The sequence below is a fragment of the Gracilinanus agilis genome, chromosome 2, assembly GCF_016433145.1.
Source record: "Gracilinanus agilis isolate LMUSP501 chromosome 2, AgileGrace, whole genome shotgun sequence".
Taxonomy (NCBI): domain Eukaryota; kingdom Metazoa; phylum Chordata; class Mammalia; order Didelphimorphia; family Didelphidae; genus Gracilinanus; species Gracilinanus agilis.
The window spans coordinates 44,813,307-44,827,572 of NC_058131.1; the positions used below are offsets into that span (position 1 = coordinate 44,813,307).

The window sequence follows — 14,266 nt, forward strand, 5'->3', positions numbered from 1 at the left end:
TCAAATTCCTGGAGAAAGAAGTGACTTTTGCCTCATTAAATGTGACACAAAAGTGAAGCCTGGCTTTGGTAGGAGAATAGATAAGGTTGGGTGATGACCAACAAAGGCAGGAATGTGATTAGTCATAGGATTTTAGTGTTTCGTTATTTATGGGTGATAGCTCCTTGCAATAGGATGGGTGACCAGATTACAGAGTGATTGTCTAAAACTCTTATCCTTCTCCACCATTTTCATTCCTTGTGTCTGCTCACCTTTTCTGCTTTCTGTCACATCATATTCTCAGCAGCATTGAGCTTTCTTATAGGTGAATACCTCTGCAATGGATAATATTACATCCTATCCTTGAGTCTGAACTTCTTATCTCACATTCAATCAATCTATCCTCCTCTTATTCCATCATTGAAGACTTAAACCAAACATCAGGAATTACCTGCCACCTAAAATTCTTACATCTATCATCTTTATCCAATGGCTGAAAGTTCATCCTGTAACATCTTGGTTTGTTCTCATTAATTTCTTTGACATCTTCTACAAATTCTTGCAAAATACATTAGAATATCTTTGTTGGAAAACAATGTTTTGATTTCTTTTTTAAAAATAAATTCTTCTTACTCACCAAGTTGGAACAAAATTAGGTAGTTTTTGTTACCTATTCCCACTCATTTGTCTTTGATTTTTAGCTCTAAAACAATCAATCAACCATTAATTTTCACAATGTGAAATAAGAGTTTGTAAAAGGTGGTGCCATGGTCCACGTGATTTGTGGCTATTCTTTTGTGAGTAAGCATTTTAATACACTCTCCCAACATGGAGAAATGACTTTTATTTTAGAGAGTGTGTCAAGAAAGTAAAACCTTGATTTAGGAAGAGAGTAGGTAGGGTTGAATGCTCACTAGCCAGCCTAGAGTCATCTTGGTCATAGTATTTTTGGCTTTTGTTACTAGTGGAGAGTGATACTTCTGTGACAAAGAGAGGGCAGCTCATTGTAGAATAATTGTCCAGATCTGTCCTCCTTTCTCACTGTTTTGTCATTCTTAGTTCGGCTCACCTTTTCTTCCTGTTGGATCTTCTCAGTAGCACTGAATTTTCTTGTAGGTGAGTCACGCTGTAATGGATAATATTGCATGTTATGGTGGAGACTCTGTTTCTCACTGTATTTTTCACTCAGGCTTTCCTTTTCCTCATCATGGATGATGAAAAAATCATAAATCAGAGGTTAACTGCCCCTAAACTTTTCACACTTTAACCTTGAGCAAGTCTGAGAGTTCCCCATGTGACATTTTGGCATATTCTCATCAATTCCTTTGACCTTTTCTACAAACTCTTTCAAGGAATGTTAGAGTTCATTTGGTTGGAAAACTCAGTGTTTTGCCTCCCTTTTTTCTAACGTCCTCTCTCACACTGTTGTCATAATAGCAGGTAGTCTCTTGCACTGCAGTGTCACCAATTTGTTTTTTGGTTTTCAGCTCTGAAGCAACCAAGGAACCAATCAGTAAAGAAGAGTTAGAAAATAAGGTAACAGTGTTATTGATTGCTTCATGGTTTTATTTTCATTTTTTACTTTTACATATGTATATCTACCCTTCTTACATTGTAGGATGCTGGGAGATACAGTGCCTGTGAGATCTGGAAAATTCACATAAAAAAGTTTTGGTCCATTCTTTGTACCAGAGAAGTCTTTCTTTTTTCTTTTTCTTTTATGGAATGTTTATAGTACCATATATGCATTTATGAGATCCTAAATATTTAAGCTATATCTACATTCCTAGGCTTGGAGTAGCATCTGTTGGCTTTTATGCTCTTTTTACAAACTTAACTTTTAATTATTTTAATTTTAAGAAAGTAATTGTATATACCACTCTGGTATTAAAAGATAAAATATGTTGACATTATGTAACACTATATATATATATATATTAACATGATTTTATGAGTTTCTAAACTTATTCTGTCATCTAGTGGACTTAGCATATTTGTGACCTCAGCAAAAATCCATAAAATTCCCATGTAATTTCTTATGCTGGCCAATGATATGTTGAAATCAAGATAAAGTCAGGATGTGACATCACACTCACTTTCTGGGGAAAGAGGTGACTTTTGCCTTGTTGAGTTTAACATGAAAGGTAATCCTCATTTTGGTAGGAGCATAGGTATTTTGTTAGATCATGACTATCAAAGCTAGGAGTGAAGTTGGTCATAGGATTTTAATCTTTATTTATTTATGAACTAGTAACAAGTCTTTGAATTAGGATGGGTGACCAGATTACAGAACAATCAGATTCTTCTGTCCCCCTTCTACACCACTCTGATCCTTTTGAGTCTGCTCACCTTTCCATTGTGCTGGAATCTCCTCAGCAGCACTGAGCTTTCATGTAGGTGAATCACTCTACAATGGATGATATTTCATCTTATCCTTGAGACTCTACTTTTCACCCACAGATTCAACCAATGTTTCCTTATCCTACTCATCTTTTTTTTTTAAACCCTTAACTTCTGTGTATTGGCTCCTTGGTGGAAGAGTGGTAAGGGCGGGCAATGGGGGTCAAGTGACTTGCCCAGGGTCACACAGCTGGGAAGTGTCTGAGGCCGGATTTGAACCCAGGACCTCCCGTCTCTAGGCCTGACTCTCAATCCACTGAGCTACCCAGCTGCCCCTCCTACTCATCTTTGAAGAACTATGTCCCAGACATCAGGAATGGCCTGCCACCTAAAATGTTTACACCTATCACCCTGACTAAAAGTCTGACAGTTCAGCCTGCTACATCTTAGTTTGTTCCGATTAACCTCTTTGACATCTATAAGTCTTGAAAAGGCATTCGAATAGGCTTATTTGGAAAACATAATGTTTTGACTTCCTCTTTGTAACTTCCTCACTCACTAAGCAGGAACAAAGTGAGGTAGATTTGTTATCTACTTCTACCCAATTGTCCTTTGGTTTTCAATAGTTAAGCCACTAACTAGTTAGGCAGTCTGAAATAAAAATTTGTAAAAGGTGGTACAATTTTCCCAGGTGGCATGGGGCTCTTTTTTTGGTGGCAAAACATTTTAAAACTCTCTTCCCACATGGAGAAAGAAATGACTTTTTACAAAGAGTGTGCCAAGAAATTAAAACTTTTCTTTTGAAAGAATATAGGTAGGGTTTGAATGATGACCAACAAGTCTAGGAGTGAGCTTGGTTTTAGGATTTAGGCTTTAGTTACTTATTAACAGTGATACTTCTGTGACAAAGAATGGATAGCCATAAAATAGAATAATTGTCCATTTCTGTCATTTTCTCCTGCCATTCTGGTCCTTTTCTTCATCCTGTTGGATCTTCTTAGCAGCACTGAATTTTCTTGTAGTTGGGTCCCACTGTAATGGATAATATTGCATATTATGCTGGAAACTCTGGCTGCCATTGTGTGGTTCACCCAGCTTGTCTTCTTCATTGATGCAGAAATCCTCAGAAATTAGGGATTACCTTCCCTAAAGTGCTCACACCTATACCTTGTGCCACACTTTTAGGGTTTCCTGTGTGACACCAGTATGTTCTCATCAATTTTTGACCTCTTCTACAAACTCTTGCAAAGAAGTTGGTGTTAGTTCATAAAACTTGGTGTTTTGACTCCTTTTTTTTTTTATAATTTCCTCACTTACACAGTAGGGACAATGGCAGGTAACCTTTGTCCTGAAATGCCACCCATTTAGTCTTTGGTTCTCAGCTCTAATAAAACAGTAAGCCAGTTTCAAAGAAGAGCTTGGATTAGGTGGTGACACAGTGTTGGTGCTTTATGGGTCTTCTTTTCAAGATAGCTATTGTAAATCATTCTTCTTTTCTGGGGAAAAAAGTAATCTTTTTGTCACTAAGTGTGACATGTAAGTGATCCTTGGCTTTGTTAGGAGAAAAGGTAGGGATGGATGGTGACTAGCCAGGAAGTCTAGGAGTGAGGTTGTTCATAGAATATTCTTCTTTAGTTATTTATGGGTGAATGATAACACTGTGATGAAGGATGGCTGACTATAATAGAGAGTGATTTTTCAAAGTTGTCACGTTGTCCCAACATTCTGGTACTTGAGTCTGTTCAACTTTTTTGTCTGCTTTTGTACCATTTTTTTCAGCAGCCCTGAACATTCTTGAAGGTGAATTCCTCTGCAATGCATAGAAATGCTTCTTATCCCAGAGATGCTTGTTTTTATACTGGGCCTAGAGTTCACTCTTTGTACCTCTCAAACTTATTATTGAAGAACTAAGGTCACACATCAGAAATTACATGTTCCCTAAAAGTATTATACCTAATGCCCTGAATGAACTACAGTCCTGAAATTGATCCTATGCTTTCCTCATCTGTTCTCATATATCTCTTTGAAATCTTATACAACTTCTTACAAAGGAAGTTAAAGTGAGGTTGGTTGGAAAACTTACTGTTTTGACTTTCTTTTTACTAATTTCCTCACTCACATAGTAGGAGCAAGAGTAGGTAGCTGCCTGCCAACTCTAAAATTATCAATCATCTAGTTTAGCTAAGTTCAGGTAGGATATGGGGAATATTGTTCTTGTGGTCTAGGTGGTTTAGAATTTCTAGTAAATGTTTAGTTGTCTTAAACCCTTACCTCCAGTATTAGAATCACTGCTGAGTTTTGGTTCTAAGGCAGAAAGCCATAAGGACTGGGCATCTATAGTTAAGTGACTTGGCAACTCCACACTTGACTCTTTATTCCATGAGCCAACTAGCTGCCCCTTGAAATCTATATTTTTAAAAATACCTCCCTCCAAGAAAACAAGTGACCTTTGCCTCAATGAGTGTGAAAAAGATTGACTAGCTAAATTAGAAAATGACTGTGTAGGCCTGTCTTCTTTCTCCACAATTCTGGTGCTTTTGGGTTTGCCACTGTAATTTTATCAAGTTTCAATGAATATGCCATTAGCAATCTTTGTACCAGCAGGGAGGAAACCTTATCATGCCTATTCTTGGCTTGCTTTCTTCAGTAGGTCTCCACACATATACTTCCCTCCACACCTAGAGTATCAGTTGTCTCTCAATGGTGTATTTCTTTCTATTCGTTGCAAAGGTCAAGAATTTGAATTTGTAAAACCTACTGTTGTGGAAGCTCATGGAATTTGACTTAGTAGAAATTAGTGCATTGAGAATCTCAAGACTGGGTGATGTCTAACTTCCTAATCCAAAAGACTCTTCCTAAAATGAAATTTTTGGTCTTCTGTCAAGAGAAATCTTTTCTTTCTGGAGAAAGGAAGGAGCATGGATTCAAGGAGAAATGCGGGAGTCACCAAAAAGCCTAGAGTTCATACTAAAAATTCAAGAAGTGAGAACACTGAGAAATGTCAACATGAGGAGATATAAGAGGATATAAACATTGGAAACCAAAGGAGAAACCATTTAGAAATCAGTTAGAAGTGCTCCTGTATAGAGATCAGAGATAGCATGATTCATTTTCCTTCTACTGTGGAGGAGTGAGATTTTCTCTGTGAAACCTGGTAACCTGATGAATGATTTTCCAACATTTAATTCCTTGCTATGCTCACCTCTTTTTCCTTTCGCTCTCTCTTCTTCTCAGCAGCCTCAAGCTTGTTTGTAGCTGACTCCAACTGCTTCATACATTGTTTTAGGACTTCTCGGAGAATCTCATTCTCAGCCTTTAGATTATCCACTTCATCTTCTCCCTACTCCCACATTGATCAAATGATAGAAAATATGAAAATACAACACAACTCTTACAGAGTTTCTATTAAGGAAACCTGGTACTTTTACTAGTAGTATTATTTATGAGAAAAGCATATTGTTTCTGCTACACTTTACCACAATTCCATCCTTCCTTCTGTGATATCTTGGTCATTTCTCTATTTTTCATTTGTTCCCTTGTAATTCCTCTAAAAATCTCCTCTTGGGTAAAGAAAACTGGGGCAAATTTAGTTGGAAAACAAATGGTCTTGGTTTTCTGTTTTCTTTCTTCGATATCCATTGAAAATAAGGGAAGCTTCTCCAATCTGTTGTCCAATCTTAACTCATTTCTCCTTCATTTTCCACGTTCTAACATAATCAGGAACTAATCAGTGTGGTCTGATGTAAATAAAATTAGGTAGGAAAGGCCATGTTTGGTAGTTGATTTGGGGAATTTCGTTAAATCTTTCAATGAATCAATATTAAAGTCCTCTCTAACTGAAGAAAGAAGTTGTGAGTCTTTGAGTGTGTCAGTGAGATATAAAAGTGAAATCTTGCATTGATATGTGGGTAGTTAGGACTGAATGCTTGCCAGAAGGCCCAGGAGTGACCTTGGCCATAGAATTTTAACTTTAGTTATTAACTGGGAGTGATACCTCTGTGACAAAGGATATGTAACTTAAATGACAGAATGATTTTCCAAAGCTGTTGCATCATCTTCTCAGCATCACTGAGTTTTCTTGTAGGTGAATCCCTCTGCAACTTATCCTTGAGGTTCTGTTTCTCAATCTCAGGTTCATTCAGTTTGTAATCGCCCAATTCATCATCAAAAGATTCAACCTCAGGTATCAGGAATTACATGCCACCTAAACAGCTTAGACCTATCACCCTGTCTGAAAGTCTGACAGTTCATCCTGTCACATATTGATTTGTTCTCATTAATCTCTTTGCCATCTTCTACAAACTTGCAAAGGCCATTAGAATAAGCTTGGTTGGAAAACTTAATGTTTTGACTTTCTTTCTGTAACTTCCTCATTCACTGAGTAGGAACAAAGTTGGGTTGCCTTCTTTTATCCACTCCCACCCCGTATCCTTTGGTTTTCAGCTTTTAATTAATCGAGCAACCACCTCGTTAAGCAATCTGAAAAGAATTTGGAAAAGGTAGTTCCATTGTCCGGGTGGTTTGTGGCTTCTTTTTTTGTGGCTCTGCCTTTTATATCACCCTCCCAACAGAGAGAAAGATGTGATGGCATGTTCTCATCAATTTCTTTGATGTCTTCTACAAAGTCTTCCAAAAAACACTTGAATTAGTTTGGTTGATTCCCTTTTTTCTAACATCCTCTCTCACACAATGGCAATGGCAAGTAGCCTCTTACATTACACCTTCCTCCACCCCATTGATTCTTCGTATTTCAGTTATAAAACAACCATGCAACCAACCATTTAGCCAATCTCAAAGAGTTCAGAAGAGGTGGTGCCATGGTACTGGTGATTTGAGGCTCTTATTTTCACATCGCATATTTCAAATACTCCCCCTTCCTAGAGAAAGAAGTGACCTTTGCCTCTGTGAGTGTGACATATAAGTGAATCCTGGCTCCACCCTGGGAGATGGGTAGTGTTGTATGATCTCAGCAAGGCTACTTGTGCAGTTGATCATAGGATTTTAGATTATACTTATTTATGGCCTGTTTTCACTTTGAAACAGGACAAGTGACCAGATTACAGTCATCTCTTGCTATATTGTGGTTCTCTTAACATGGCTTCACTGTATCAAGGTGTTTTTTTTTTAAATCTAATTTTGTATCACAGAGTTTTTGCTATATCATGGGATTTTGTGGATGAATACTGTAACTGTACTGTAACAATGAAAATGCCACTACGACTTGTGCAAGTTTGCCAACATGAGATTGTACATGCACACTATTGGCTAATGGAATGAAAGGCGACCAACCACGGCGCTGTGTTCTGTATCCCGATTGGCTCAGTGACTGTAGCATCGGTCTGTTTGCTCTCCCGCCCTGTGCCCACACATCCAGCATCACTCCTTGTCCACTTCACACCAATGTCTGAAAGCTGTGTGTAGTGTTGCTCTGTGGGGGTGTGTTTTTGTAATGTTTTCATAAGAGTTTGAATTTATCTCAAAGTCTATGCCACTCAAACGTTCTGCGCCTTCTAAGGCTTCTGGCAGTGAACCCAAGCACCAGAGGAAGATGCTTACCATCAGAGAATAATAAAATATAATGCTACTTTGAGGATTTTCACCTATTGCGGGGGTTTCTGGAACGTAACTCCCGCGATAGGCGAGGGATCACTGCATAGAATGATTGTCTAGAACCATCCCCCTTCCCCAACTCTCTGGTATTCTTGAGTCTGTTCACCTTTTCAGTCTTCTGTTGCATCATGTTCTGAGCAGCACTAAGTTTTTTGGTAGAGGAATTTCTCTGTAGTGGATGATATTGCATTTTATCTTTGAGACTCTACTTTTCAGCAACAGTTTCCTTATCCTAGTCATCATTGAAGAACTATGCCCCAGATATCAGGAATTACCTGCCACCTAAAATGCCTACACCTATTAACCTGAATAAAAAGTTTGAAAATTCATCCTGTGACATCTTGTACTGTTCTCATTAATTTCTTTGACATCTTCTATAAGTCATTCAAAGGACATTGGAATAAGCTTATTTGGAAAACTTAATGTTTTGACTTCCTTTATGTAGCTTCCTCACTCATTCATCAGGAACAAAGTGAGGTAGCTCTCTATTATCCACTCCCACTTAATCATCCTTTGGTTTTCATCTCTCAAATAATTCCAAGTTAGGTAATCTGAAATAAAGGTTTGTAAAAGGTGGTGCCATGGTGTAGGTGGTTTTTGTCTACTCTTCTGTGGCTGAGTATTTTAAAACTTTCCCCCTATGGAGAAAGAAATGACCTTTGTCTTAGAAAGGGTGCTAAGAAAGTGCAACCTTGCCTTAGTAGGATGGTAGATACAGTTGAATGCTGACCAGCAAGCCTAGGAGTCATCTTGGTCATGACGTTTTTGGCTTTTGTTACTATAGAGGGGACTGATACTTCTATGACAAACAACAGTTAGCACATTGTAGAATAATTGTCCAAATCTGTCCTCCTTCCTCACCATTTTTTTCCTTGCTCTTAGCTCTGCTTACTTTTTTTTCTTTCTGTTGAATCTTCTCAGCAGCAATGAGTTTTCTAGTAGGTGAGTCCCACTGTAATGGATAATGTTGTATGTTGTGCTGGTGATTCTGTCTCTCATTGTGTTTTTCACTCAGTCTTTCCTTCTCCTCCTCCTCATGGAAGAAGAAAATTCCAGAAACCAGGAATTACTTCCTCCCCCGCCAACTGCTTACACTGAAGTTCTGAGCAAGAGTCTGAGACTTTAAAAATGAAATTTATATTTGACATGCTCTCATCAATTCCTTTGATGTCTTCTAGACACTCTTGCTAGGAATGTTGGAGTGATTGGAAATTGGAAAACTCAGTGTTTTGCCTCCCTTTTTTCTAACTTCCTTATTTGCATAGTAGTGGCAATGGTAGTCTCCTTCATTGCTCTGTCACCAATTTGTTCTTTGGTCAGCTCTGAAACAACTAAGCAACCGTGCAGTTAGGCAGTCTCAAAGAAGAGCTTGGAAAAGACAGTGAAAGAGTGTTGGCACTCAATGGCTTTTATATTCATGTTTTACACACACACACACACACACACACACAAACATATATATATATATATGCATATATATATATATATCCCTTTCACACTGTGAAATATAGGAGGTGCAGTGCCTATGAGATAGGAAATCTACATAAAATTTTGTGGTCCTCCAATATCAGAGAAGGAGCCTTAATTTTTTCTTTTTTCTGTTATGGGGTCTTTATAGTGCGTTTATGAGTTACTAAACTTTTAAGATATATCTACATTTCTAGGCTTTGTATGTTGTCTGCTGGCTTTCATGTTCTTTTCACAAACTTTTAAATTATATTTTATAACTGTAATTAAAAGAAAATATGTTAATATTATATTAACACTATAAATATTTTATTATGCATTTCTGAATTTTTTATTTCTTCTTTGTCATCTGCTGGACTTGGTGTGTTGTCTGTGGCCTCAGCAAAAAGCTATAAAATTCCCATTTAATTTCTTACACCAGCCAGTGTATATGTTGAAACTATGATAGAGAAAGTCTTGATGGGTCATCCCTTTCTCTCCCTTCCATGGTTAAAGAAGTGACCTTTCCTTCACTAAGTTTAACCTGAAAAGTAATTTTAATGTTGATAGGAAGATAGGTCTGTTTGGATCAGAACCAACAAGTCTAAGAGTGAGGTTTGTCATGTGATTTTAATCTTTAGTTATTTATGGGCAAGTGACAGCTCCTGGAAAGAGGATGGGTGATTAGATTATAGAGTGTTTGTCTAGAATTTCCCCCTTCTGCATCCCTCCGGTGTTCTTGAGTCTGCTCAACTTTTCTGCCTGCTGTTGCATCATCTTTTCAGCAGCATAAGTTTTCTTAGAGGTGAATCCTTCTGCACTGGATGATATTGCAATGGAGGATTTTATTCTTGAGACTCTACTTTTCAGCAATATTATTCAATGTTTCCTTACCCTAATTGCCATTAAAGAACTATGTCCCATTAAAGACGTCAGGAATTATTTGTCACATAAGATGTATATATCAATCACCACGATTAAAAGTCTGACAGGTCATCTTGTGACATTTGGTTTTGTTCTCTTTAATCTTTTTGACATCTTTTACAGGTCTTGAAAAGGACATTGGAATAAATTTGTTTGAAAAACAACGTTTTGGCTTCCATTTTGTAATATCCTCACTCACTGAGTAGGAACGAAGTAAGGTAGCTTTCTGATATCTATTCCCACTCAGTTGTCTGTTGGTTTTCAGCTCTAAAATAATCAAGCAACCACCAATTTAGGCAACCTTAAACAAGAGTTTGTAAAAGGTGGTGTCATTTTCCAAGTGGTATGGTACTCCAGTTTTGTGGCTGAACATTTCAAACACTCTTACACGGAGAAAGAAGTGCCTTTTGTTCCTGAGAATGTGCCCAGAAAGTGAAACCTTGCTTTTCTAGGTGTGTAGGTAGTCTAGGAGTGAGCTTGGTTTTAAGATTTAGGCTTTAGTTACTTCCTGGAGAGTAATACTTCTGTGACAAAGGGTAGATAGCCACATTATAGAATAATTGTCCAGATCTGCTCGCCTTCCCTTTCATTCTGGTCCTCTTATGTCTGCTCATCTTTTTTTCCTTCTGTTGGATCTTCTCAGCAGCAATGAGTTTTCTTGTAGTTGGGTCCCATTGTAATGAATAATACTGCATGTCATGATGGAGACTCCAGCTCTCATTGTGTGGTTCACTCAGCCTGTCCTTTTCCTCCTCTTTATTGTTGAAGAAATCTCAGAAATCAGGAATTACCTGCCCCCAAGGTGCTCACATTGAAGCGCTTGAGCAACATTTCCAGAGTTACCCAAGTGAAATTTTGGTATGTTTTCCTCAATTTCTTTGACTTCTTCTAAAAACTCTTGATAAGAATATAGTGGTTCATTTGTTTTGGAAAACTTAGTGTTTTTACTTCCCCATTTTCTCCCAGTAGTGGCAAATGCAGGCTGCATTCCACTGCCACCCACTTTTTTTGGTTTTCAACTCTAAAAATCTAAGCAACCAACTAGTTAGTCAATACCAAAGAAGAGCTTGGAAAAACTGGTGCCAAGGTATAGGTGCTTTGAGCCTCTTATTTTAACATTGTATATTTTCAAAAACCCTCCCTAACTGGAAAAAGAAGTCACTTTTGCTTCATTGTGTGTGACATGAAAGTGAACCCTGGCTTTGGCAGGAGCACAGGAATGGTTATATGGTAACCAAGAAGGGTAGAAATGTGGTTAGTCATAAGATTTTAGTTTGGAAAACTAAGTGTGTTGATTCCCTTTTTTCTAATTTCCTCACTCATCCAGTAGAGACAAATGTAGGTAGCCTCTTGTACTGCATTGTCATCCACTTCTTTGGTTTTCAGCCCTAAAAGTACCAAGGAACCAACCAGTTAGGTAAGCTCAAAGAAGGGCTTGGAAGAAATGGTACCAAGAAATAGGATGCTGGGAAGCTCTTATTTTCATATTGTATATTTATCAACACCCTCTCTTCCTGGAGAAAAAGAAGTGACTTTTGCCTTGAGAGTAACATGAAAATGAACACTGGCTTTGGCAGTAGTTTAGGTATTGTTAGTGTCCAAGAAGGACAGGGATGTATTTAGTCACAGGATTTTAGTGCTTAGTTATTTATGGGCAACTGATACCTCTTTGCAACAAGATAGTTTACTAGATTACAAAGAAATTGTTTAAAACTCTCCCTTTTCTCCACCCCTTTGGTACTCTTGTATTTGCTCACCTTTTCTGCCTGCTGTTGCATCATCTTCTCAGTGGTACTGAGTTTTCTTGTAGGTGAATGCATCTGTTATTGTGTCTTTTCTTTGACTGAGCTTTTCATTCTCAGATTCAATCAATTTGCCTTCTTTATTCTCCTTGAAGAACTAAGCCCCAAACAATAGGAATTACCTACCACCTAAAATGTTTACACCTATCACCCTGATCCAATGTCCGACTGTTTATCCTGTAACATCTTGGTCTGTTCTCAATATCTTTGATATCTACAAAATCTTTCAAAGTACATTGAGGTAATCTTGATTGAAAAACTTAATGTTTTGGCTACATTTTTTGGTAAATTCCTCACTTTGTTTCAAGGCAGTGACTTGTTCAATGTCACACAGCTGAGAAGTACCTGAGGCCAGATTTGAAGCCTCCACACCTGAGCCAGCTAGCTGCCCCTTGAAATCTGTTTTCAGAAGTTTTCTCTGCTAGGAGAATAAGTAAACTTTGCCTCAATGAGTGCAAACAAGACTGATTTGCTAAAGAAGAAAATGACTGAGCAGACTTGTCTTTTGGTGCTTTTGGATTTGCCAAAGTCATTTTGTCCAAAGTTTTGTTGATTAAGCAATTAGGCATCTTTTTTTATCAGCAGAAAAGAAATCCAACTATAACTATATTTGGTTTTCTTTTCTCAGCTGGTCCAACCCCCTCTCCCCAAACAAAAGCAAAGAATCAGTTGTTTTTCAATGCAGTTTTTCTTTCCATCCATTGCAATGGCCAAGAGATAGCATCTGTAAAACCTATTGTTGTGGGAGCTCACGGACCTTGGCTCTAGAAATTAATATGTTGAGAAACTCAAAACTCTGTGATGCCTAACTTTCTAATTGAAATAGTTCTTCCTAAATTAGAATTATTTGGTCTTCTGTCCAGAAAAATCTTTATTTTCTGGAGAAGGGACAGAATATGGATTCAAGGGACATGAAGGAGTCACTAAAAATTCTAGAATTCATGCTAAGAATTTGAGAAATCAGAAGCCTGAGAAATGCCAATGTGAGGATGAATTTCTAAAAAGATAAGAGTTGTAAGAGAACAGAGTCACAGGAAGCCAACAGAGAAATCACTGAGGAATCTGTTAGTTGTGCACCTATATTCTACAGAGACCAGAGACACCATAATTCATTTTCTTTCCATAATGGAGTGAGATCTCTTCTGTGAAACTTGGCAACTTGATGAACGATTTCTCAGCATTTAATTCTTTGCTATGCTCACCTCTTTTTCCTTTCGCTCAATCTCCTCCTCAGCAGCCTCAAGCTTGTTTGTAGCTGACTCCAATTGTATTGTACATAGTCTTAGGGCATCTCGGAGAATCTCATTCTCATCCTTTAGGTTATCCACTTCATCTTCCTCCTAATCCCATATTGATCAAATAAGAGAAAATATGAAAATGCAATGCAACTCTTACAGCATCTATTAAAGTATCCTGTTAACTAGTATTGTTATGTATGAGAAAAGTATAGTTTCTGCTACCTTTTAAAACAATTCCATCTTTCCTCCTATGACATCTTGGCCATTTTCTATTTTCATTCACTCTTGTAATTCCTTTAAAAATCTTCTTGTGGGCAAAGAAACTGGTGCAAAATTAGTTGGAAAACAAATGATTGTGGTTTTCTATTTCCTCTCTGTCGCCCATTGGAAATTAGGGAATGTAACCATCTGCTTTCCAATCTAGACTATTTCTTCTTTGTTAACCATGTTCTAAAATAACCAGGACCTAATCAATGTAGTCAGACGTAAATAAATTTAGGTGGGAAAGGCCATTTTGGTAGTTGGTTTGGAAAATTCTACTAAATCATTCAATCAATATTAAAGTCCTCTCTATCTGGAGAAAGAAGTTTTGAGTCTTTGAGTGAGTCAATGGATATAAAAGTGAAATCTAGAATTGATAGGTGGGTAGTAGTCAGGATTGAATGCTTTCCAGTAAGCCTACGAGTGAGTTTGGTCATAGAATTTTAGCCTTTAGATATTTAATGAGAGCTTTCTCTAGGACAAAGGATATGTAGCTTAAATGACAGAATGATTACCCAAAGCTGTCCTCCTTATCTTCCATTCTAGTGCTCTTGTGTCTAAGCACATTTTCTGCTTGCTGTGGAGTCTTCTCAGAAGCACTGAGTTGGATATTCTTGCATCTTATCCTTGAGGCTCTGTTTCTCATTCTCTGATTCACTCAGTCTC

The 14,266-nt window shown here is 37.7% G+C and overlaps 1 protein-coding gene across 1 annotated transcript in view; it reads right to left on the reverse strand.

The window, feature by feature from the left end:
* Nucleotides 1-14,266, reverse strand: part of LOC123233223 (golgin subfamily A member 6-like protein 22) — a 73,799-nt gene that overhangs the window by 17,543 nt on the left and 41,990 nt on the right. The window contains exons 15-17 of the mRNA XM_044659373.1: nt 13,304-13,441; nt 5,522-5,659; nt 1,022-1,105 (exon numbers count right to left, since the gene is read on the reverse strand). Coding sequence (XP_044515308.1) covers nt 1,022-1,105; nt 5,522-5,659; nt 13,304-13,441 — 360 coding nt within the window. The remainder of the gene's footprint in view (nt 1-1,021; nt 1,106-5,521; nt 5,660-13,303; nt 13,442-14,266) is intronic.